At 41.4% G+C, this 24,398-nt stretch overlaps 1 protein-coding gene across 4 annotated transcripts; it reads left to right on the top strand.

The window, feature by feature from the left end:
• Positions 1 to 11: 11 nt before the first annotated feature.
• Positions 12 to 23,440, top strand: zzz3 (zinc finger, ZZ-type containing 3). 4 transcript variants are annotated; one of them, XM_026149058.1, is made up of 12 exons: positions 12 to 175; positions 9,224 to 11,360; positions 15,271 to 15,409; positions 15,628 to 15,775; positions 15,879 to 15,991; positions 16,723 to 16,794; positions 17,329 to 17,430; positions 17,884 to 17,979; positions 18,672 to 18,821; positions 19,954 to 20,088; positions 20,505 to 20,605; positions 21,219 to 23,440. In XM_026149058.1, exons 2-12 carry the CDS (start codon positions 9,289 to 9,291, stop codon positions 21,361 to 21,363), a joined length of 3,273 nt encoding a protein of 1,090 aa, XP_026004843.1. In that variant the 5' UTR covers positions 12 to 175; positions 9,224 to 9,288; the 3' UTR covers positions 21,364 to 23,440. The 4 variants fall into 4 exon arrangements, with proteins under 4 accessions (XP_026004843.1, XP_026004845.1, XP_026004844.1 ...); XM_026149060.1 differs by lacking the exon at positions 12 to 175 and adding an exon at positions 206 to 622; XM_026149059.1 differs by lacking the exon at positions 12 to 175 and adding an exon at positions 646 to 1,283.
• The last annotated feature ends 958 nt before the right edge of the window (positions 23,441 to 24,398 follow it).

The raw sequence follows: 24,398 nt of genomic DNA, 5'->3' as shown, positions 1-24,398 counted from the left end.
TAAAGTGTCAATAAGCCATAAATTAGGAAATGTTGCAGAGTGAGAGGCACTCTAAAAATGTACAGGATAGTGTTGCATTTTGACGAGAGAGCGCTTGCTGCTCACACACCCCGACTAGTTGACTGGATTGAAAACATGGCTGCGGCCGAGCGTGCAGCAAATTTACGGAAGTGAGGTATGTGTAATTCTTAAGCTACAAAAGCTGTTTAGAAGTGTGCCTCCAGTTCGTTGCTTGTGGTGGAGCAAACGACAGAACCTGAATTTATTAGCCCACTCAAAATGTGTGTGACCGCCATTGCTGGCAGTACACAAATACATCGGCAAAGTTATGCGCGGAACAATCAGCTAGCTCGCCGAGCTAATGCCAGGTTGCTGCGGCTAGCCTCGGCTGCTAGCTGGTTACCAAGTGCTTGGTTGCTAATCATGCTACTTCTCAGTGCTGGACATATAAACCTCGGCGAAAACGTGTTAGCGGCGATTTCTTCCATCTACGTGCTGTCTTATTTGTGGCTTTAACGCCCCTGTCCGATGTCGCGCTAGCTAGCATGTGCTAGGTGTCAGTAATAGAGGGGCTTCATCAGGAATCGCCACGATTCTTCTCTTAACGGGAGAACTAGCACAGGTAACGTTAGCCAACTTGGCTAACTAGTCGAGCACAACAGAAAGAGGGGAAAATGTTCCGTTAGACTGCAGCACACTTGTCCGTTGAGTGTCACAGGGAGCGTGTATAATAATTTATAATTTAATTTTGCTGGTGCCACAGCCTGCGGCTTGGTGTCTCAAGTGTTAATATATATATATATATATATTTTTTAAATTAACCCCCGAGAGCTAACGGTAAGTTAGTTTTGTATGGTTAGCCCGCTAAACGGCATGCTAGGTCAACTGAGGTCTGCTTGGAAGTTGGAGCATGCTAACGTTTAGCTAATTCGCAATCTCCCTGTGAAATAACTGGGTTGTTTCTGTCCAGACGTGTGGTCGTGAGTTTTAATCGTGAACTTTTTTTTGCTGCAAAAACTAGTCTTCAACTCAGCCGGCTGGCACGTGCTGCTGCTGTTGCTGCGCCCCCGTCCAGTCTCGTCGTCAGTTTAAACAGCATCCTCGTGCCTCCCAACTTCGTGGGCTTGGAGCTCGCGGCAGTTGATTTAGCTGAGATGTAGGGATTTGAGCGATTCTCATCGGAATGTGCACCAGCACCACTTCGCGGATGTTTGGTTGCCAGTAGGCCCAGTGGAAGTGCTGAACTTCAGGTCGGCAGCGGAGACGATGAGCCCAGCAGGACGGTAAAATGGCACAGAGCTCGTTTATTTATCGGAAAACACATGCATCATACCAAACTCTGTTACCCACGTTTAGATTAGCTGGTTTGCTAACAGTTGAGTTTGCTCGTGAGTTGCGTGTTTATTATTAGTGCACAGCTTTGGGAGTTTACAGGCTTGCTATCTTAGTGAAAGCAGTGCTTCTTTATGTGATGGCAAATGAGACATCTGTCAAGACAGTGCAGGCAAAAACACCACGTGTTAACATAACTCTACAACCAAACAAGCGTTTTAGAGAGGGGCAGGAAGTGGGTTGATTTGAGAGTACAGTAACACATGGGTCCTCTAATTACATACAATGTCTTTCACACTCAAAATCTTTGCTTATGCTCTGGATATCTGTGAGTACAAATTGATCTCGGCGTGTCAAGATCGGTGACTGTACATTGCAATATGGTGTTAGTACTGTAAATAACACTGTCACACCTTACTGTGGTAAATTGGCAGCTGTGGGTTTAATGGCTGGTGTGTTTCTAGAAAGATCAGGAGATTAATACATCTTATTTCATGGAGAAGAATACATCACAGTCAAATGTTTATATAGGAAGCAAACATGAATCCCAACCATGTATCCTTGGCTGAGTCTACTCTCTCATATACTAGAGAGAGAAAATGCAAATTAACCAAAACAGTGTCTTCTTGTGGCTCTTAATCTGATATAATGGCTGTAATGCTGGCATGACTTATGAGCAGTTTAGTCACAGAGTGGTTTATCACCAAAAAAAATATCTTTTTTTCAAGTGGGTATAAAAAGGTGGGTATAAAAGCTCGAAGCATCCTATAAAAGAGTTTCCTTTCCCTAGAAAGGTACGGCGGCGGCAGCAGCGTCTGACCAGCCGCAAACACGGACAGGTCTGCTGTCAGCACAGCCACTGATTTTTGTATTAATAAAGTCTAGCCTAATTGAAGCATGGAAGGAAAAATGGTAACCGTGTAAGTTAATAGACACATCAGCATTGTGGCTATGTCATTAACACATGAGATTCTGACAGATTACTGCATATTCCATTAAATTCTTATGTTAGACATGCAGGAAAGGAAAGTTAAGGAAAGCAGGAAAGTTATAGCCTTATTTTTTACAGCTGCAGCCTCTGTGGTGTTTAATTGTTTAAGAGCAAGTACAAAATAAATAACATAAATTCAAAGTAGGCTCATCCTTCTCAGATTTTATTTTAAGGTTAATAAGTACAAGTTGGTGTTCTATATAAGGATTATATAATTAAGACTTATAGAACAATAGAATCATTTAACAGTTGTCGCAATGGGGAAAAAAGCATGACTAAAGTTGATTCTGGTAACTTATATTTCTTATTGATTCTTATCAGGGCTCTTGAAAAACTTAAGACCCTCAGACTATCTTTACCCTGCGGTCTCAGGTTTCTTCCAGGAGTGGTGATCCTATTTTCTGTAGGATTTATTTGTCAGTATGTGGCAATTTTACACACGCTCATTTGTAATCTCCATCAAAAACTGCTTCCAAGCAGGTTTGGTCTGCAGCAAAAGTTAACACAGTGATGTACCCTGGGGAACGACAGACATTTTAAGCTTTAATATTTTTATATATGGCTGAGTAGCTTAATTTATAAAATATTGCAGAATTTATAGATTTCTGTTTTGGGTAGGTGCTAACAAAACCTTTAAAACAAATGTTAGGAGGTATAGGCTCCACCACGGAAGCAAACACTGCCCATTTGCTTCTTGGGGTGTGTGTAGAAGCTGCAGCTCCACCATAATTTACACCTGTGTTATAATGACTGTTTTCATCAACCTTTTTACCGAAAAAAGAAGCACTTGTTGGAATGAACCTTATATAATTTTAACCTTGAAATGTATTTTAGCTTGTGCACAATTCTATTTTCAGTTGCAAATGTGTGAAGGTTCAGCTTCACGACTGCTTCACAGTCATAGCCGCCTTCAGTGTTTTCCTGTGGCACTAACAAGCTCTGCATTCTTTTAATAGCTTCATATGCTTCCTTTAGTATTACACTTTTATATCAGTGAATCCCAATTACAGCAGGGCAATATGACCAAAAATATTTATCACGATATACATTTGAACATTTGCGATAACGATATAACCGACGATATAATTGTCACGAGACAAAATACTTTACAACTCCGCAATTTTATTAGTGCAAATAAAATCATCAATGTATTTTCACTTAAACAAGCAGCTGTTTTTTTTTATGTGCATCAAAGTTATATAAAAATGTAACAGTGCAAATGCAAATTCCTGGCTGACAGTTTAACCAAAAGGCATTTCCAGTGGAAACTGGCCGACATATCCTCAGCACAACCGTGTATAACATCCACAAAACTTAAGAAGGTTATAAACACACAATACGGTAATATTATGTTGAAGTACAGCACGTATCACTCCGCGAGGCTCCTGCCTACGATAGCCGTAATGCTCCGACAATCCATCAAGCGGTGTGGCTTCACAGCTTAGCAAAGTCGTACTAAAACATTTTACAAATTTTCGAGCGCCGTGTACATAAAATCGTTTGGAGGTCAGTAAACACAACCAGAATTCAAACATAAGGCACACAGGATTATAAGAGGCACTGCCGATTTTCAGAAAATCAAAGGATTGAATTTAAGTGTGCCATATTTTCCAAAAAACACGGTAATAACGACGGCCCGCTAGCATGCTCTACCAAAAATAGTGCTTTGTTGTGTATCTGACGGACGAAAGCTGAACCAGTTCCACACCAGTGAAGTTGCAGCATTTTTCCAAACCAGTTCTGGTTCATCCGTTTTTATTCAACGATCCGCTTTCGCCCTTCTCATTCTGCGTCGCCGCCATGGTTTTTCCGCCATGTGCGTATGAAAACAAAGGCACTGCGCATGCATGTTTTACCCATATTCTATCGCGATATTTCATTTCCTTATTGTTGCCCAACATTATACCGGTATTACCGTGAACGGTATAATATGGCCCAGCCCTACTCCCAATTAGTTTGCCTTGAGACAAATCCAGGTGTGCCTTGGGATTTTGTGTCAACTATATTGTGATGCATGGTTCTTTTCGCACAAAAAAGGAATGATCTAAATCGTAGGTGTCTTGTAGTTGCAGATGCTGAAAATGTGGTATCCAGAATGCTGTCATCTGACAGTATACAACTTAAAAGACAACTGGAAGATAGTACAGATGGTATGAAGGCTTGCCTTTTGGTGTGACTTGGTCATAAAATGTTTGAAAGCCACTGTTTTAGACTACAAGGGGAAAATACTGACATTAAGAAAAAAAAAGATGGACAATCAAATGTTTGCTTCATCCATTTTGCTGTGATGGAAACACTCAAATGGACCAGCAGCTGACTAATCAGATATATTTACTGGCCCCGGGCCATAGAGCCATTGGTTATGTTGAACCCTGCAACATAAACAATCTGTGAATTTCTGTCTCCTATAAATCTATTTATATTTGCTAGTTTTTGCAATTACTGATCTAAACTGTTTTTGTATTTTTTGAGAAAGTGTTTCTGGGCAGACTGTTTTCTCTTATGGAGCAGCACATACCTGGAATACTATACCCACAGAACTGACTAACATACTTTTTATAAATCACTGTTTCCTGGATAATCAAAAATGCTGTCATAATAGGAAGTGGTGTCATTGTAACGGTGACACCGCCTCTGGTTCAGTAGTCATGTTTGTGTTGTTTTCTGTCTGTGCTGTTTTGTAAATGATCTTTAACGTTCGTTTAATATGTTATATGGTAACATCTTTTAACATTCAAATAATTCTTGCTCTTTTCTGTTTGTTTTTGTTTGCTCTCTCTAAATGCAGTTAGCCTGCTGGGTACTGCAGATGAAAATGAAACAAGCCGTCTAAATGTGTCTCATTTGCTCATGTTAATGTCCCTTTTAAATAAAATAAACACACTTTAACTTGCACAGTGTTTATACTTTAGGAAATCACTGTTGTGGCGAGTAGTTTAATGCCTGCTAACTACAGGCTCCACAGCCAAGGAGAGTCATGTCATTGAGGATGTTTAATGTTTGTTACTCTAGAACGCCTTCGTCTGTACCCACTCGGTAACAGCCGGGATGGGAAAATACGCAAGTCACCTGATTTTATAACATTCCAGTCATTGCACTTCTGCTAGGCATGTCTGACTGTAGTTTGAACCTGATGTTGGGCAGGCTAGTCAGATTTACAATGTAATGACGACTTTAATTTAATAACTGTGGAATCTGGTACCCGAATGCAACATTGAACTTAATATTAACTATTAAGATAGGCCCTGTGAGTTAAGCCAGGAACGTGTTAATTATTAGGAAGGTGGAAGTGTGATCAAATGTTTTATAAAGTTATTCAGCCCAGCTGTAGCACTAATTATTTTTGATGTAGTGATTAGCTTTCCTAGTTTTTGGGAGCAGGTTAGATGAGCCGGCTTAATTAGTTTTGTCGTGTTGAGTCAAAGGGTGAGCGCTCTGTCTGAAAAAAACCTGCTCCTCCTGCTCCCCGTTTTCTGCTTTTCTTTCTCTTTTATTTTATGCATGGACAAATCACATTAGTTTTCTCAGCTGGGCTCTTTAGCAGAGTGTGAGTAATATGTGCATGTGGTAGTGTTCATTTCAGGTGACTATTGTTAGCTCCCTGAAGGAGTATTATCAAAATGTATTTGTAGCCGGAGTAGCCTCTGTGGCTTTGATGGTGCTGTGTTAGCACAGTGTGGGAAAAGGGAGGGACTGTCCGAGTATGGGAGACAAGGAGCTTTTAAATCAGTTTTGACGGAGGTCGGCTCACAGTTTGATGTACTGGGAATTAATGTAAATGAGCACCTCGTCCATGGCGCTAATTGATGCGATTTGTCCCCAAGATATATGGCTACTACTGTTTCCCATCATCTATAAAAGGACATCCAGTGAGATCATACCTTGCTGAATGTCACTTTAATATGACCTCTAACATGTTGTTTTTATTGTCCTTGTGGTTAGATTTATTAGTTGGACCATGATGCAGAGGATGTGTCAGCAGCAAGTCTCCTAACTGGAGCAGGAACTTTACAATCTCCCTTTCATTAGCTGCATTTTTCTGTGGGCAATTATAACTTGATTATTAATACTTTGTACTTAGAGTAAGGTATTTATGTATTTGGTTTGGGGTTTTTTTGAAGTTGTTGATTGTGGAGTTAATTGACTTATTTTGTTTTAATAACTTTGTAAGACAACATAATCTAGTGTAAACTGTTTTTGTAATTACAATTTGAAAGCTCCTTCGTTGTTGTTTTTTTCAATGCTTCCATGACTTTTGTTAGATATATGAGAGAGAAATTGTATTAATTTGTTTCCATGATCTTTATGCAATATGCTTCATAAAAAAAAAAATGCTGAGAGAAACAAGAACTAGCTGTCTATATGTGTGAATTTATTAGAGATGCAGTGATCCAGTTTTTTGTATTACTGATTTAATAGCGATGCTTTGGGTCTCTGCTGATATCAGTGTTAAATTAAAACGATGGCCTGCCTGAGGAAGAGGCTGGGAATCATTCTTTATGTTTAATATAACATCAGGCTCGACTCAACCATTATTTTCCTAACTCCCTAATAGTGGCACTAGTTTCTCCTTTTCCCTCATGTTGCAATCACCTGTGAAAAAACAGTGGTTGGAGACTGCAGCATGACTAAAATTATTGCAGCTGTGTGCAATGAACTTCTGATCTTGCTGCCGTGGAATTGCTTCAAAGATGATGATGACGTCTGCAACCACTCACAGTTGATTGCAGTCTTCGAAGCAACTTTACTCAATCAAAATGATGATAAAAGAGCAACAAGTCTGCTATAAATTTGCGAATCAATTGGGTCAAGTTAGCATTTACATGAAATCTGTTTGAGACAATACAACAGTTCACTGTGATAAATTGGTGAAAATGGCAAATCCGTTGCCATCTATATACAGAGAAATTCACATTAAAAATCATTCAGAATCTCATAGATTTAAAACACGTTAATAAATACCTCTACAAATTGTGACATAGTTGCTGTGTGATGGCAATTTAACTACAAAATGATATCAGTGATTGGCAGTCTTGCTTTTATATAGGGATACTATCAGACTACAAACAGTTAAGTTTTGCCCATCAGTGCAGACTGACTCAGGCTGATTGCAATGTGTTGGGAATCTGTCTGTATTCATGAACTGTATGACAGTCTGCTAGGGTCCATGTGAAATTTGGTAATTTACATTATAATGCACAAACTATCCATGTGCACCAGGTGGTGAACTTGGAAGAAGGATTACAGGAATGAATACTTGGCTGTCGGGTCTCCAGTTTTCCGTGTCTGCACTTTAGTCTGTTTGAGAGTGATTCCAGTCAGTGAGAGTCAGACGACAATTTGTTTGGAGATAGGTTACCTTTGTAATCGACTTGCAGCCATAAGGGATTGCCTAGAGGTTGAGGTTCAGTCTCTGGGTGACCAGTTGGTTGCCGCAGCTACTTGCAATCCGACAGCAAACAGATTTTTTTTCATTGCAGTCACCAGATAATCAGGGGCTGAATGTTAGATTAAAAAAACCCACTTTTACGTAGAAAAAGTGCTTGTACAAATGTGTGTAATTGGGTGTATAAGCGCTTTGAGTGCTCAAGTAGAGTAGAAAAGCACTGTATAAGAACCAGCTCATTTACCATTTAGTTGCAGATGAGTTGCTATTGTATTTTCAATATAGTGCGGGTCAGCCATCACCCACACAAATGGATCACATCAGAGAGAGGTGAAGAGAAATATTAAGATGATTTGAGACTTTTTCTTGTATATGGAGAAAAAAATATGGGTAGACTTTAGGAAGACACTTTGCCTGATGTGTAATATTACATGTGTAATAACTAGCTACTGACGGTACTATGAACTATGTATTCGTGGTACTGCTTTTCAGTGGTTTAGGTCTTACCTGGTTGAGAGAACGTTTTGTGCAAGTCCTTTGGATTTCAGATCATCCTCAGCTTTAGTTTCATGTGGGGTACCACAGGGATTAATACTTTGACCTCTGCTTTTCTCCCTATATCTCATCCCCCCTTTACTCTATTTTTAAAAGGCACAAAATGGCTTTCCATTTATATGCAGATGATGGTTTATATGTAGAATTTTTGTTCCCAGAGGATTTTAATTTTTGTATGTTGTGATAAGTTTTGGAAGGATAGCAGCCTGTTGGCACACCTGTTATGAAGAGATAAATGGCCTGCAGTGTATGATGACAAAACAGTGTCTGCAGTGTTATCTCTGTTGAATTGGATGTGAGAATTATAGTGTCAGAAATCAGTCAACCTTTAAACTACATTTATTTTACTTGTGACAAAAAACAGAAATGCCTGCAAGGAGGAAATACATATTCCCTTGCTGTAACAGACATACACAATCTGTGTGATGGATTTTTTTTTTTTAAACGCCTTGTTTCTGTGCTTGTGGTCTTTTCATATCTTAAAATGCTTGCTGAGCTGTAGTCACATACAAATGAGCCTCAAAGCTGTGCCATTTGAGGCGTGTGTACAGACTGATTGATCATTTAGGCACAAAGGAACATCTGACATGATTGTTTCCTTGTGCGAGTGTAAGATCTCCCCCCCCTTTTTGAATTTATTCCCTGTGTACTGACCTGGTATAAGACATCTAGATTTGCCTGTGGACAGAAGGTGTTGCTTAGCTACAATGACAGAATAAATCAATACCCCTCTGGTGTGAGCAATGACCCGAGTGGTATTTAACAAAGGCCTTCTGGTACATGCTTCTGTTTGAAACACCACAGGGTACTGTTCATGCATTCATTTTTAGCATGCAAGTCCAGTGAAACCAGTCAAACTGAAAACTGTGATGTTAATGCAACAGTGAGCTGCATATGTTTATAGCTTTCAGTTGTTAGATTGACATTTAAGTGCAAGTTTCTCCATGTGTATCTTGCAGGTGCCCGCATTTGGCTGCAGAGGAGAGAGCACCAAGATGAGGAGACTGTAGGCACTCGCCATAGTATGGCCGCATCCCGTTCCTCGCGCGTCACAAGGTCATCAGTGGGGCTCAATGGATTGGATGAGAACTTTTGTGGTCGAACCCTCAGGAACCGCAGCATCGCCCAGCCAGAGGAGACCTCAGTGTCTCCACTGCCAAGGGCCCGTTCGCCCAAGAAGAAGCAGGACAACAAGCAGGACACCAAGCAGGAATCGAAGCATGACGCCAAGCAGGAGTCGAAGCAGGACAACAAGCAGGACACCAAGCTGGAATCGAAGCATGACGCCAAGCAGGAGTCGAAGCAGGACAACAAACAGGACACCAAGCCGGAGTCGAAGCAGGACAACAAACAGGACACAAAGCCGGAGTCGAAGCAGGACGTCACACAGGACGTCAAGCTGGAGTCGAAGCAGGACAATAAACAGGACACCAAGCCGGAGTCGAAGCAGGACGTCACACAGGATGTCAAGCCGGAGTCGAAGCAGGTTCCCAGACAGGATACCAAGCCGGAGTCAAAGCAGGTCGCCAAACAGGACGTCAAGCCAGAGTCGAAGCAGGTCACCAAACAGGACGTCAAGCCGGAATCAAAAAACGAGACAAAACAGGAGTCAAACCAAGACGTTAAGCAGGAGTCAAAGCAGGATGCTAAACAGGAGACAAAGCATGATGAGACACCGGACACTTATTCGCAGGATGGCCAACAACAGGCCTTGTTGCAGGGAAATGTAACTCACTCTGATGCTTCTCTGGTAGAGGCCGATCAATGGACCAGTTCCAGGAAGCGAGGCCAGTCATGTTTAGAAAAAGACATTAGCCCTGAAAAGTCAGAGAACTGTGATGGAGGGAACGGGGCGCGGGATGCCTCTCCTCAAATTAAAAGGGCCAAGCGATGCTCTCGCTCTGGAGAGTCTCAGGGACAGGAGAAGGACCCTGAGCTTGTGAAACCCGAAAGTCCTGACTCAGTCCCAGAGCTTAGCAAGGACAACAGTTGTGAGGAATTACCCAGCCAGAACTTTGCTAACACAGTTCCTGCCTCACCTATCCTCAGTAAACAGGAAGGTGGGCTCACAGGGGACGATGCAGAGGATGGTCATGTGGAGTGTGATGGGGCCTCTCAGTTCCCAAATGCCCACAAAGCTTCTAATGGACTCCGAGAAAATAACACAGAGGAATCAAACACGCTTGGTGAAAAGTCTAGTTCAAATCCTACCCCTGATACTAATTTCTCGTCCCTGCTCAACGGCAGTCAGACAGGGACTCCCTCATCCCCTGATCCCGCTGTGCCTTGTAGAAACTCTGTCCCTGGGCATATGGAGGTTTCTGGCTCAGGAGAATTGCCATCCTCATCTGCACCAATATCTGAGGGTGTTCTGGATGATTCTGTCCCTGAGTTGATAGTGGCCAAGGAGCAGGAAGTGGAGGAGATGGAGGTTGACGTAGTAGGTGACTCGTTCTGTCTGGCTCATGAGGAGCAGGTGATGGATAGCGAGAGCGACACGAATGGACGGCTGCTGACACCAGTGCAGGAATCTGTTGCCTCCACCTCCTTCTCCACCACTAATATGAACAGTAGTCCAATCCACAACAACAACAGCAACTCAGGAGAAACCACATCCCCACTAACAACACCCCCTTCCCCCACAGAGCCAGAGTGCAACCCTTCTATTTCCAGCACATCCACCTCTTTCACAGAGCTCTATGAACACAGATACACTCGGCGGACTTCACCCAGAAGGGCTGTGTCCAGTGGAAAAGCTTGCTCCTCCAAGCCCAGCTCTCCTCCCAGAGACAATGGTCCCTTGAGGGAAGAGGGGGAGGTGGTGGTTGGGCTGGAGGAGGAGGACTGCCCTATGGTGGAAGAGCCAGCTCCCTCAGACTCTATTGGCCACTCCAATGAGGAGCCGGTGTCTGGGGATCCTGGGGACAGGGCAGGTGGTGAGGATGGTGGATTTATAGAGGGGAAAGAGGCCGAACACAGCAAGGAGTTGACACAAAGCCAGGCTGTGGAGGAGGAGGAGGAGGAGGAGGAGGAGGAAGAGGAGCCAGACGTGTATTACTTCGAGTCGGACCACTTGGCTCTTAAACACAACAAAGAGTATGTGGGAGCTCCCCTGTGGATTGTGCTCTCTTAATCTGTTGTTGATGTAGCTCTTGCAAATGTTTATCAATATATTTTTGATCAACCAGCGATGCATTTGAAGTACTGAGGGTTTTTCTTTTCCAAGATTATTCTAATGTTTTTAATGCTTCAGCATTTTTAAGTTTATATACAAATAATATGAAAACTGTTTTTGGATTTTGACTCTTTAAAGTGAAGTGACCCTATGACCTTTCCTTATTGAAAACCTCTAACCCCCTGGCTTGATACATTTGAGGTCTGAATAGGTAAAAATTTCACTATTTAGTTTTTTTTTTTTTAAAAAAGGCAAAGATTTGACAAGTAGAGCAATATTTTTCTTCCTTTTCTGTTAATGATTTCAATAACCCTTCGTTTCTCCTTCAAGGATGAATAATTAACCTTTGCCTGGCTAGGGTAACTTGTACTTGTGTTATCACATAGGAAAAGGATCCAGTCAGAACATGTAACTGAACCCTATACCCTATAATTAACAGTCAGAAAAAGAGCAGGGTGGTTACTATATATCTTAAATTACAAATATGCTTTGTAGTCATCAAAAAACAAACAAACAAAAAAATAAATAAAGAACAGTTAGGTAAAAAGGCTAAACGAATAAAAATGGTCCCGATTAGAGCAGGGCGATATGACCAAAAATATTTATCACAATATACATTTGAAAATTTGCGATAACGATATAACTGGCGATATAATTGACACTAGACAAAATACTTTACAACTCCACAACTTTGATGGGGTTTTTTGCACTAATAATGTATTTTCACTTAAACAAGCAGCTGTTTTTTATGTGCATTAAAGTTATATAAAAACGTAACAGTGCAAATGCAAATTCCTGGCTGACAGTTTAACCAAAAGGCATTTCCAGTGGAAACTGGCCGACATGTCCTCAGCATAATCATGTATAATATCCACAAAACTTAAAAAGAGGTTATACACACACAATACGGTAATATTATGTTGAAGCACAGTACGTATCACTCCGCGAGGCTCCTCCCTACGACAGCCGTAGTGCTCCGACAATCCATCAAGCGGTGCAGGTTCGTAGCTTAGCAAAGTCGTACTGAAACATTTGACAGATTTTCGAGCGCCGTGTACATAAAATCGTTTCAAGGTCAGTAAACACAAACAGAATTCATACATAAAGCACATGGGATTATAAGGGGCACTGTCGATTTTCAGAAAAATCAAAGGATTGATTTTAAGTGTGCCGTATTTTCCAAAAAACACGGTAATAACGACGGCCCGCTAGCATGCTCTACCAAAAATAGTGCTTTGTTGTGTATCTGACGGACGAAAGCTGAACCAGTTCCACACCACTGAAGTTGCAGCATTTTTACAAACCAATTCTGGTTCATCCGTTTTTATTCAACGATCCGCTTTCGCCCTTCTCATTCTACGTCGCCGCCATGGTTTTTCCGCCATGTGCGTCTGAAAACAAAGGCACTGCGCATGCACGTTTTACCCGTATTCTATTGCGATATTTCATTTCCTTATTGTTGCCCAACATTATACCGGTATTACCATGAACTGTATGATATGGCCCAGCCCTAGTCCCGATTCTCAGCAGTATTCACAATGTAGGCCCTGTTCAACTATAGGGGAGCTTGTTCAAGTCTGTATGAAATATATAAGAATATAGCAGGGCAGTGTATCTCACCTATTTCTGGCTTGAGGTTTTTATCACTCTTACACAAGATATGTACAAAATACATATAAACATTGTATAGATAAGCCTTCAAAAGTAGATCTTGTACTGCAGTAATGTATGGAAACACCAAAGAGGAGCCTCTGAGTGCAAAAGGGCCAAACATAGTCAGTGACAAACAGCTCAGAAATTGTACTATAGTGCAATAAAGATGAATACACCCACAGAAGTCTGTGTGAAGATCCTGGTTGCATCACACGTTAGAATGGAGAGTTTGAAACAAACAAACAATACATTGTAAATATAATGAAAAGAAAACATTGAACAGTCTTTTTGGAAAGCAGATTACAAGTCTGCTTTCAAGCTTACAAGCTGAATTACTGTTGAAGCTCGTGGGTTTTTACACCGCCAACTCGCAGACAGAATGCTTAAATATGTCCACCAGTAATTGCGGGAACGTCTAACTATAGCTCCCGCCTTATTGTTTAGGTTTCCCATGTTTCAGCAGTTAATTTCCACCTTCAATCTGGGACTGTTATTGTGTGAATTAACTGCCACTTGTCACTCTTCCAAAGCCCGAGGAGATTGTAAAATTACTATGCTGATTGCTTCTTGTCATCTCTTCTCTCGGTACGTTGAGCTGTTTCTTAGAGAAAGGATTTCTCAGTGTTGATCTTTGTTTGTGGTTTTCTTTTTTTTTTTTGTTATTTGTCCTGAAAGATGAGATGTTTATGTTGGTGGACATGTCCCATGCCGCGCTCAGTCAGGCTCTGCTAACTGCGCTGTGGCAGGTCGTCTGATTTGTTGTACATCTTCACAGGAGGAGGGGTAGAGGAGGACTTTGAGACATAATCTGCTGGGGTTCTTTTGTCTTTGAACACTTAATATCCGTAAATGTTTCATATTTGGATAGTGGCTTAGAATAAGATTTCACTGCTCTTGTGTTGCCTGATAATTTGATCAAGTTTCGGTGCCATGCCAAGGTTTGGTTGTGCTGAGTAAGGAGAATTTCAAAGCCTCCGATCAATGCAGCCAGGAGTCATTTTTAGGAAGGCATGACGAGGCACTTTGGAGTTGCTGAACGTGGAGAATTGGCACAAATTTGATTCATACATCTTATATTTGCACCAGTTTTGTGGATTTTGACGAATGTCTCTGTCCTAAACATATTAAGTAGATCCCTGTTCTCAATTATCAGACATTAACATTGCACTAATATTGTACAGGCCAGCTTTTCTTTGGCAGTGATGTTTGTCAGTGGACCTCGGGCCCAGTAGGTGGCAATGGAACACCAGACTTGTCTCTGGACACTCTCCAAGTGTCCAGAGTGGTGAGAAGAAGAGCCAAGTCTCCCTCAAAATGGATCTTCTCACTGCTTTCTTTTGCAGATTTTTTTTTCCTTTTTTTTTAATACATTGAATCACAGTCGCTTAGTATCACAGAAAGTAGTTTTGATGCCACTAATGCATAGACAGACTGAATTTTCATCGATGCATAGATCAAGTGGATGCTGTACAAGCCAAGAAGCCCAACACAACTTTAAACAAAGCTGACTTCTGTCGTAGAAATTGTGTCCTGTGCATTGATTTTCATTCATGTTGTGTTAGTAGAGATTGATCCACTCTGCTCCACTGAGCACCTGCATTACTTTATAGCTGTGTAGGATGCTGTCACGTTCCTGTCAATTCCTGGGGCTCTGCTCGCACTGTAAGGACTCTGAGTCACTAGCACAATTAGTCATTGACAGCTCAGTTTGCAGTTCTCCCATTGCCCCAGAGAGTGTGAGAGGAAAGGTCACTCAAGGCTCCTGAAGTGCTTCAAAACCCAAATGTTTGTCATGCACAGGTTTTGATATCTGGTCTGAAATCTGAGAGATGTGCAGTTAGAGTCCCTAATGGGCTTCATTAGATCAGTAACTCTACACTTGTTAGGCTTTTACTATAGCATCTGGTTTAAGAAGATGCATAGTCTCCAGCCACTGTGGTGATAATCACATAGATGGAGTCAGTAATACCGTTTATATTTTCTTTGCAGAATAGGTTGGAACTTTTTGAAAATGGGTCATGTTTTGTGCAACTGTTTAGGTTCTCAGCAACATTGTTGAATTATGCATGGTGTGTGGTCTAAAAGTTTGATGCACTGCAGCATTGCAAGTGTCAGGTTAAATAATGTAAGCAGTGTCTTCCTTCTACTCTTGCCTAACCTTGCTCCCCACTGTGTCAGTTATCAGAGACTGCTGCAGACTATTGGAGTTCTCGAGGCTCAGCGCACGCAGGCCATCCTGGACCTTGAAACATTGGCGCGTCATCAGAGAGAGGCGCTTGCCGATCCCATCAGCTTTGTGGAACAGCTGCAAAAACGGGTAACAATGCCTTTGGTGCAGCTAAGTGCTGTGCACAAAGCCTGGAAGTGCACAGCAGAAAAGTAGCAGATTCAAGTGTATAAAGCATTCCCAGTAGAGTTTTTTTTTGGGGGGGGGGACTATAGTGGATGTCTTTTCCTCTCCTGTTGTGATGTGCTTTAGTAAAACTAGGCTAAAGATTCAACTTGACTTTGGCCCTTGATTTGTGCGATCCTCAGGTGAATCTAGGCTTGCCGTGTCCTCAGCATGTTGTCCAGCTTCCTGACATTGCCTGGGAGCAGTACACCTCAGGCCTCGGGGATTTTGAAAGAGAATTCTGCGACAAGAAACGGAAAACCAGGCGGCTAAAGTTGATCTTTGACAAAGGCACGTGTGAATGACTTGAGCTGTTAATAGATTGATTATCAAGTGTATGTGCATTTTTTTTCCTTTCTTGTTGTCAAAGGAAACATCTGTTCTCCCTATCCAGGTTTGCCTCTTCGACCAAAAAGTCCCGTTGAGCCCAAGAAGGAAGGTGAATCCTCCACAATGTACTCCCCTCTACCCACAAGTGACGCGCCCGAGAACGGCAGGCAAACGCAGGTACACCTCAGTGTCCTTACTAAAAGATTCTGCACAACACTCACAAGGTGCTGCCATCACAGCTGCAGTTATCTCCCAGTATATCATTAGTGCAGGTTCTGTGACATCAGTTTCTAAGAGCCGGAGCTGGTGAGTCACTGATCTCCTGCAGGTCACCCTACAAATCGTCACGTTATTTTACACCTCCTCCAACCTCATATTCTTACTTCTTGGCAGAGTTAAACATGCAGCGCATGTGAGCACAAAGGATGGTATCTATGGAAACATGAGGAGCACACCTCTCCCCCACTCCTCTGATTAAGTCTTATTCTTAGCCTCTGTTTTGTGTGTGCGTGTTTGTGTTTTCCCACATGGTATCGGCAGCAAGGTTTCACTTTTAATTGATTGCTGGGATTAGACGTGGCAAAGCACTTAGCACTAAGAAAACAACTCCTTGATTATTTCTGTTGCTCTCCCTGTTTATTTTGTGCAGACACATTAGCATTTTCTCAGACTACACTCTCTGAATCCTAACAGGATTTTGTTTGTCACTCAAAAGAGTTGGTGTTTTTCTGCATCCTCCCAATGACACATCTCAAGTCACATCTGACAGCCAGGCTTTCTCTGTCAAACTGACTGACTCAGCGTGCCAGGCAGTTCATATGTAAAGAGCTCTTCAAATGGTGGTGTGCCCATTATTTTTTGTCTTGTGTCAGTCTTCTAACATGGCTGCCACTTTTGTGCTTTGACAGATGATCAGGGGGAGGATTTGTCATCCAAATAAACCCGACACATTTAACCAGCTGTGGACTGTGGAAGAACAGGTAGGTAGCAAGAGTGTAAGAGCTCATATGTTCTGTAGCACGCTGCAACAATTTGTCATAAGAGTGGTTTAGATTGTTATAGGTTGATCGTCATAAAACTGGATGTTTGCAAGTAAAATAGAAATCAAACATAATTCAGAAAATAAATACTTAAGACCTGTTTAAAACTGGTACAGCGCTATTAATACGTCTTAATTTATGCACTTTATGTCGCCAAGTGCTTGCTCAAAGGGGATTATTTGATTGTTGGGGCTTTCTCTGTATTATTGTAGGACTTCATCATAAAATATAAAACACCCTCAGGTGTCTGCTGTTGTGATTTGGCACTATGTAAATAAAATAGAATTGAATAGATTTAATTTAGATTTACCATGATTAGGTGATCAGTTCTATGTATTTTTCATTTATCCCCTCTAATGAAAAACGCCCCACCAAATAAACAAAACATGATTTTTGTCAACACCTGTTAGATTTATTAAAAACATTAAAGAATGAAGCAATAATTTTAACCTGATGTTTTGTGTGTTTTGATAGAGAAAACTGGAGCAGCTTCTTGTTAAATTCCCACCTGAGGAAGTCGAATCCAGAAGATGGCAGAAGATTGCTGATGAGTTGGGCAATCGAACAGCAAAACAGGTGACGAAGAAAATGAGGATCAACTTCAATTAAGTTACATTTTATAGCAGCTTAGTTTAGAATATTTGTAGATGTATGCACCAAAAGATTTGATCTCATAGAAGCTCAAAAAAGCATCTTTCCTTTTATTTTTATTGTCCTGTTGTGACTTTGAAATCGCAAAAAACAAACTGTTAAATCGAAAAAGTGTACGCTTGTCAGTGGTAAAAGGCAGGCTGACTTGTATGTTAACTGCACCCCCTACAAGTACCTGGAGAGTGTGTGTGTGTGTGTGTGTGTGTGTGTGTGTGTGTGTGTGTGTGTGTGTGTGTGTGTGTGTGTGTGTGTGTGTGTGTGTGTGTGTGTGTGTGTGTGTGTGTGAGAGAGAGAGAGAGAGAGAGCTCCTATGCTTCAAGCAGCTGCTCCTCAGTTGGAAATGATTAACAGAACCATCTTCCTTTTAAAACCTTCCAGGTTGCCAGTAGGGTTCAAAAGTACTTCATCAAACTGACAAAAGCTGGTATCCCTGTGCCTGGAAGAACACCCAACCTGTGCATGTACACTAAAAAGGTAACTCAATTACTATACCCCCCCTCTCATAGCCATACTGAATAAGTAATCTCATTGAAAGTAATGGTTTTGCCTTTGAATATTAAAGTTTATGCTGGGTAACTAATTCATTGTTGTCATATCAGCTTTCAGTTAAATGGTATTTTAATGATAAGAATGGGAGTTTGTGTGGCGCTCGCTGGAGACTGGATTAAACTCTGTGCCTGCTGGCAAAGATATGAACAGGGTGATAAAACGTGATGTTGAAAACGAAGCTTTTTATTGCTCTCAAGTGGACAAATAATGCAATGTCATCCATTTCGTGTTTGCCTCAAACATCTCTTCTGTGCTGCAGTCCCTCTGTACTTTTCAGCCACCGTATGCTGATATCACTGTAGATGTGCTGACAGTATCAACTAAGATTGTCTTCATTTTTTTTTTGCCATTTAGTAAAGCTTTTCTTTGTCTTGTGTTACAGCTGTTGTTTTCCATTTAAATTGGACATTATGATTACATTTGATTATATCTGGTTTTGAATGAACTACCACACCAAGACTATAACCACCAGGGGTGCGTTTTATAATAGTATAATGCTAATTTCATTCATATTGCACAACCCTGTAGTTTAGAGACAACAAACATACTTAATTTGTTAACTGCTTGTTATATTTGCCTTGTTTACGCTCTTCTAACAAACCCTATTTATTCTCCAGGCATCCAGCAAGCGGCAGCATCACCTTAACAAACACCTGTACCGGCCGTCCACCTTCCTGACCTCCTACGAGCCTCCAGTCTACATGGATGAAGATGATGAACGCTCAGCATATTACAACAGTGTGCAGGACCCTTCGGCTGATGATTCGGTCAGTCTTTTGTCTTTCAGTGTGTTTTCTTCTTTCAAAGGTTTATTGTCTTTCTTTCTTTCTTGTGACTTATCATGTTTTCACTGATTCTTCCCATTTTATTTGTCACTTTACTGCATAATGAACCTCATGACTCCTCCTCTTTTCTGTCTGTTTACAGTCTTACCCTCTTCCTTCTCATGTAAGCAGTGACCTGTAGGATAAAGACTGCTAAAAGCATGTGTTACGGGCTTTTGGGAATTTGTTTCTATACCTGAATAGTTCATTTAAAGCGGTTTTAAATAAAATTACTGCACCTGTGTTCCTCTTCTGCTCTCGTGCGTATGCTTTTTTAGAGACTGTTCTTTTTAGCTCCACTTTAGCACATTTGGGTGAAGGGAAGCATTTAACTCTTGATTTTTACTCTAATCACGGCTGCTTGTTCTGTTTAAAAATGCCTAAATCAGAGCAGGGGACCTGACCAGACTTTCCTTTCGTTCTGTTTGAACTGCGCGACTCCTGGTGCTCGCCATTATCCAGGAGCTGACATTTCTTTCTCTTGCCTTTGATGGCAGTAACCTTTTAGTGAAACCAGGTCGCTGCAGCCTGCTGAGTACACAGGCTACCGTCTCCATCAGCGCATTAACGAAACCTCTGACACCGCCGGTATGGAGTAAAGTCAAAAAGGTGTTGCCAGCGTGGGTCACAGTAATTTCTCGCTTCACCAGCTTGTCTTTTATTTTGGTCGCATTTGCAGGAAGATTGAAAGTCTGCTGAGGGAAAGTGCGTCGGCAGCCTAACTGGACTCACAAAGCTGTTCCTTGTCAAAACATAGAAGTGTGATGCTTTTGTTGTAAAATAAAACGCTGCATTTTGTTTGCTTTATTCTTTTCTTCATACAAATAGCTGGAGGTAGCTGTGTCTTTGTAAAGGACACCATGTTTTTCACTCTTGTTCTTTAGGCTGAAAGACAGTATGTACTCTCTTATCGATACGTTGCTTGTGTCCAGCTAAAATTAGACTGATCGCTGCGGGCTGTAAATAAGTCTGCAGGGTAAAAAGCATCTAGATTAGATCCTTGGAGTTGTTGAGGAAATATTATGTACGTGGTTTTCCTGATGACTGTCAAACAACATCCTGTTTGTCTGAACAGGATGAAGAGAGTGTACCTGTGGAGCTGAGAAGTTTGCCAGAATACAAAGAGCTTTTACAGCTGAAACGTCTGAAAAAACAGAAGCTCCAGGAGATCCAGGAGGATAAGACTGAGATCCGGCACATAGGCTATAAGGTAAAGACTGCGCCGTGATGACATTAAGATCAGGAATCTGCATATACATGTTCCCTCAAAATGTTATGCATTTAAGTCGCACCCTGAGGGGGAAATAAATTCAAGTTGGCGGCAGAGGAAATATTTATTTTTTAATGTGTTATCATAAGACGATAAATAAACTGTAACAACTATATTTTAACAGGTCCCAATAGAACTACTGGAGGCTGTGAAATATTGGAAGTAGTTCTGCCTAAAGCTTTAAAATGAACTTAAGAAATGTGCACATTTTAATGGCATTGTTGAATAATAATTCTTTTAATTACTCCAAGGCCTTCAGAAACAAGTTTGTAGTGTAGAGAAGGTGTTAATATGTTCATACTTTTGTGGGAGTGTGTTCTGTGGACGATGAATATGTTTGTGTTTGTTTTGTGCAGTGTGACGTCTGTGGTATGGAGCCCATCCTGGGTGTGCGGTGGCACTGTCAGGACTGTCCGCCTGACAACTCTGTTGACTTCTGCTCCAACTGCTCCGACTGGTCAGCTCTACTTCCTTTATTACCAAACAGTCATACACAGTGCTGGTCGCTTTGCACCATGATGAAAATATTGCTGACATTTTAACACATTTAACATGGTGGAAATGAAAACACAGGATGTTTTGCATTTGTTTGTGGTATGCCATTCACTAAATAACATTCATCCCCCCACTAAAAGCTAGTTTAAACTGAACCCCATTTTTGTTTCATTTTTTAAGGTTTTCCACAGAACATTTTTAGGTTCCTGCAGTCATCATTGACTTTGCATGTTTTTCTTTTTGTACACTACAAGTTAATCTCACAGTACAACACGTGATTTACCTGTCTGATGGCGTGTAGTTACCATAGATGGTAGATGGAACGCAAGATGGCTGTAGTTCGTGGGTCTAAAAAAGAAAGACAGTACTGAAGTGCCTTAAACGTGCATTTCTTTAAATAGCTACTGCCACAGTGGCAGTGTAGTTATAAAAAGGCTTCCAGTTCTATATAAATCTATGGGGAAACAGCCCTCAGTGAAAATTTTCCAGTGTGAGACCCAATATGTCAAAGTAAATGTACTTGCTGGAAAATTGCTTATATGTGGTTCTTACAGTATCATTTCCTTATCTTCCAGCTTGTTCAAGACTGAGACCCACAAGCCTAACCACCACCTGGAGCCAGTGTACCAGGCAGAAACCTTCCTGGACCGGGACTACTGCCTGCCGCAGAGCACAGGTTACAACTACCTGGACCCCAATTACTTCCCAGCCAACAGATGACAGGGTCCCAGGCACCCCTAGCTTCAGGCTCTCTCCACATATCCCACAGGCCACTCTGTGCATGGCTCCATCCTTCAAGTCCAAGATAACCGCTTAACCCGCCGCCAGGCAGGAAGGCCATTAGGCAGGCAGACAGCCGGGGTCCTCAGAGCAGACCAGTGCTGCTGGTGGGGGGGCTGTTGGTAACTGACCTCCCTGACTTGAGCAAAGGGTGGCCATGACGGTTCCTCAATAAATATTTCAAAAAGGAAAAAATAAAGAAAAGGGGGGGGGGGGAAGCCCTGCTCAACCTCAGCCAGGTTATTCAACGGATCCGTGATTTGAAAACGATACACTATTTTTAAAAACAAACAAAAAAAGAAAATAGAAGGCACACGACATTCCCGAGCTCCGTGACTCCAGCAGGGCTGTCCTGTATCCCCGTTTCTCCCCCCCATCGCCCTCCAGTTACCTCCCTGTGCTGCTTCAAAACTGGAGGATTGATGATCAGTCTGGTGAAGCGCCACCTAATGGTGATGGGTGGCCAACCAGCACGTCATAGTGGACTGTGAAGTCATCAACTGAGATACACATAGGTGGTTTTATGCGTGTATGTGGTCTCTGTGTTATGCAAGAGTGAAAATGTTCTAGCTAGGTATCCGTAGATTGAGTATTTATGAGCCGCGGTGTCCTCAGCAGACGTCTGGGGTGCTGCAGGTGAAGTTCAGCAGACACTGTGGTTGAAGCCAGTGTTTTTTGTTTTGTTTTTGTTTTCATTTGTTTTCTTCTTTTTTTCCCCAGGCTGCAGATCCACATTTTGTTCTGCAGACAAATCTGTATGTGTTAAAACGGATCGAGCTCCCATGTTTCAGCATGGAGCCATCACGACCACTGTCACACAAACGCTGCTCTCTACACCCCCTTCACCTCTCAAACACACACAGATAACAAACTTTCATCTGTTTCCCTTTCCTTTGCTCTCTCCACTAAAACATGTCTAACAAGAAGCACTACAGCACGGAGAGCAAACATTTCCGAAGGCAGGCGTGTGAACGGAAAATACACAACAAACACCTGTTTTCTTCTTTTTCCGCCCCCAGTGTGTGCCGTTGTTGATCATGTTGAGTGTACAAGTGTATGGTGAAAAGTAGCCAGCGCTAGATGCTGTGTGCCATTTTTAAGAGAAAAAAAAAAGAGGCTGTTGTTTTGGCGTGGGGGAGGGACCTTTAACCTGGCCACAACTTCTCCCTTCCTGCGTGGCTCCGTTGACCCACACTGTCCTACTTTATTGATCCAGTCATCATGGCTCTAGATCTTTAATTTTGCAGTCCACCTTAAAGGTCCATTTAAAAGATTGTATTTTTATTAATCTATTTAAAAAAAGATAAATAATTGAGGTAGTGGTTGGTGCACCACAGTGGAGCAACCCACACAATTTTATACACATAGATTTTGTTGTGCTTGAGTAGACACCATTTTGTATGGTTTTTGTCTCTTTCCCTCATCCCCTTTGCCCTGCTTCAATATCTGTGTATAACAGTCTGTTCTTATGTAAAAAAATAAAATAATAATGTTAAAAAATGCTAGGAGAACCGTGGAAATAAAAGTATGTGAAAATAAGTTTTTCTATATCCGTGCTTCCTCTGTTATCAGCCATCAAAGTCACCCTGAGTTTGGCTCAGCAGGATTAATCTGTGTTTTTCTCAGTTTTATATCAAACCCTGAACCCTGGCAAACTGGTAGCAAATTCTTCACATCATTTTTAGGAACTAAGTAATTGATTTTGACTCTGCTAGAATAGCTTTAGTTGATTCACGGTTCAGTCCTCACACACCCTTAAACCCAGCTTTCTTCTGACACGGCTGTTTTGAACACCGGGTGGGTGTGGCTTCTGTGCTTGGGATCACACAGAACCAAGAGTAGATGAACTAGCCTGAATCTTGAGCGTTTTGATAAATCAAAGGGACCCTTAGGAGGGCTTGAATTTTAGCTGGCTTATAAAGTGGTGAGTACAGTTCTAACAAATGAGGAAAAGAAGTTATGAGTAAAAATATGGATGGATAGATAATCACCCAAGAAGGAAAAAAGCGCAATAAAAGCTCAAAATGATGTGTATTAAAATTCTAGATTATAACTGTCACATTAAGTGGGGTTGGATGCAATTTTAATATTGGCCATAATGAGGCAGTCCTGTCATTGATGCTGAGTAATTGAGTCTCTCCCAGAACCTGAATGAAAATGTTAACTGTAAAATATTTTTTATTGCTGTCAATTAAATCTTAAGTGCTTCTTGGTGAAGCTTTTTCTCGTGCAAGTGTTCTATAGACTTTCTTCTGCAATTTCACTGTGGTATGAAACACAGGAAATGTCCTTTTGCAGAATAAAGCCATGCTGGTGACCTTTCACTGGGAGAGAAGCACTTTGTGTGACAGCTAATTTTCTGCCTCTTTCCACCTGCTGGAACCAACAGTGCTGATATTTTGTTCTTCCTGACCCAAGTTTGTCAGGAAGATGTGAAAGTGCTTCTTTTTTTCCTCCCCTCTCGTCATACTTCTTACATGTCCAAATGATCTTTCTGTGTATTTTAACTGAAACGCTAAACTCTTAAACCAGGGGTGTAAAACATAAGGCCCGAGGGGCGTAAAAATCTTTGGAAAATAAGGCAGGGTGCATATATTTTGGACTTTTATTTTAATAAGTTTTGCATCTTCTCCTACTGATAAAGACCTCCACCATGGCCATCCGTACTACACCAAAGTAATTAACAGATGCTCAGTAAAAAGTAACAGGATATTTTCTGTGAATGAACAGAAACGTTTCCTGAAATTTAACATGCATTTCTTACAATTTAAATTCAACTTTCTTTCATTTACAGCTGCATTTCTTTATCATGTTGAAAAACTAAAAGTTCTGTTAAAATTGCACTCCTTTTTCTTATGTGTAGATATCTCAGAGATTAAATGTGTAGTTAAACTTCTTTATCCTGACAGAAAGGGGAATTTCACCTGTCTTGACCCGTTACACTTATCACTTAATTGCCTTTTTGTTGTGATCCT

The sequence above is a fragment of the Astatotilapia calliptera genome, chromosome 18, assembly GCF_900246225.1.
Source record: "Astatotilapia calliptera chromosome 18, fAstCal1.2, whole genome shotgun sequence".
Lineage (NCBI taxonomy): Eukaryota > Metazoa > Chordata > Actinopteri > Cichliformes > Cichlidae > Astatotilapia > Astatotilapia calliptera.
This window is presented reverse-complemented; position numbering and strand designations above follow the sequence as displayed.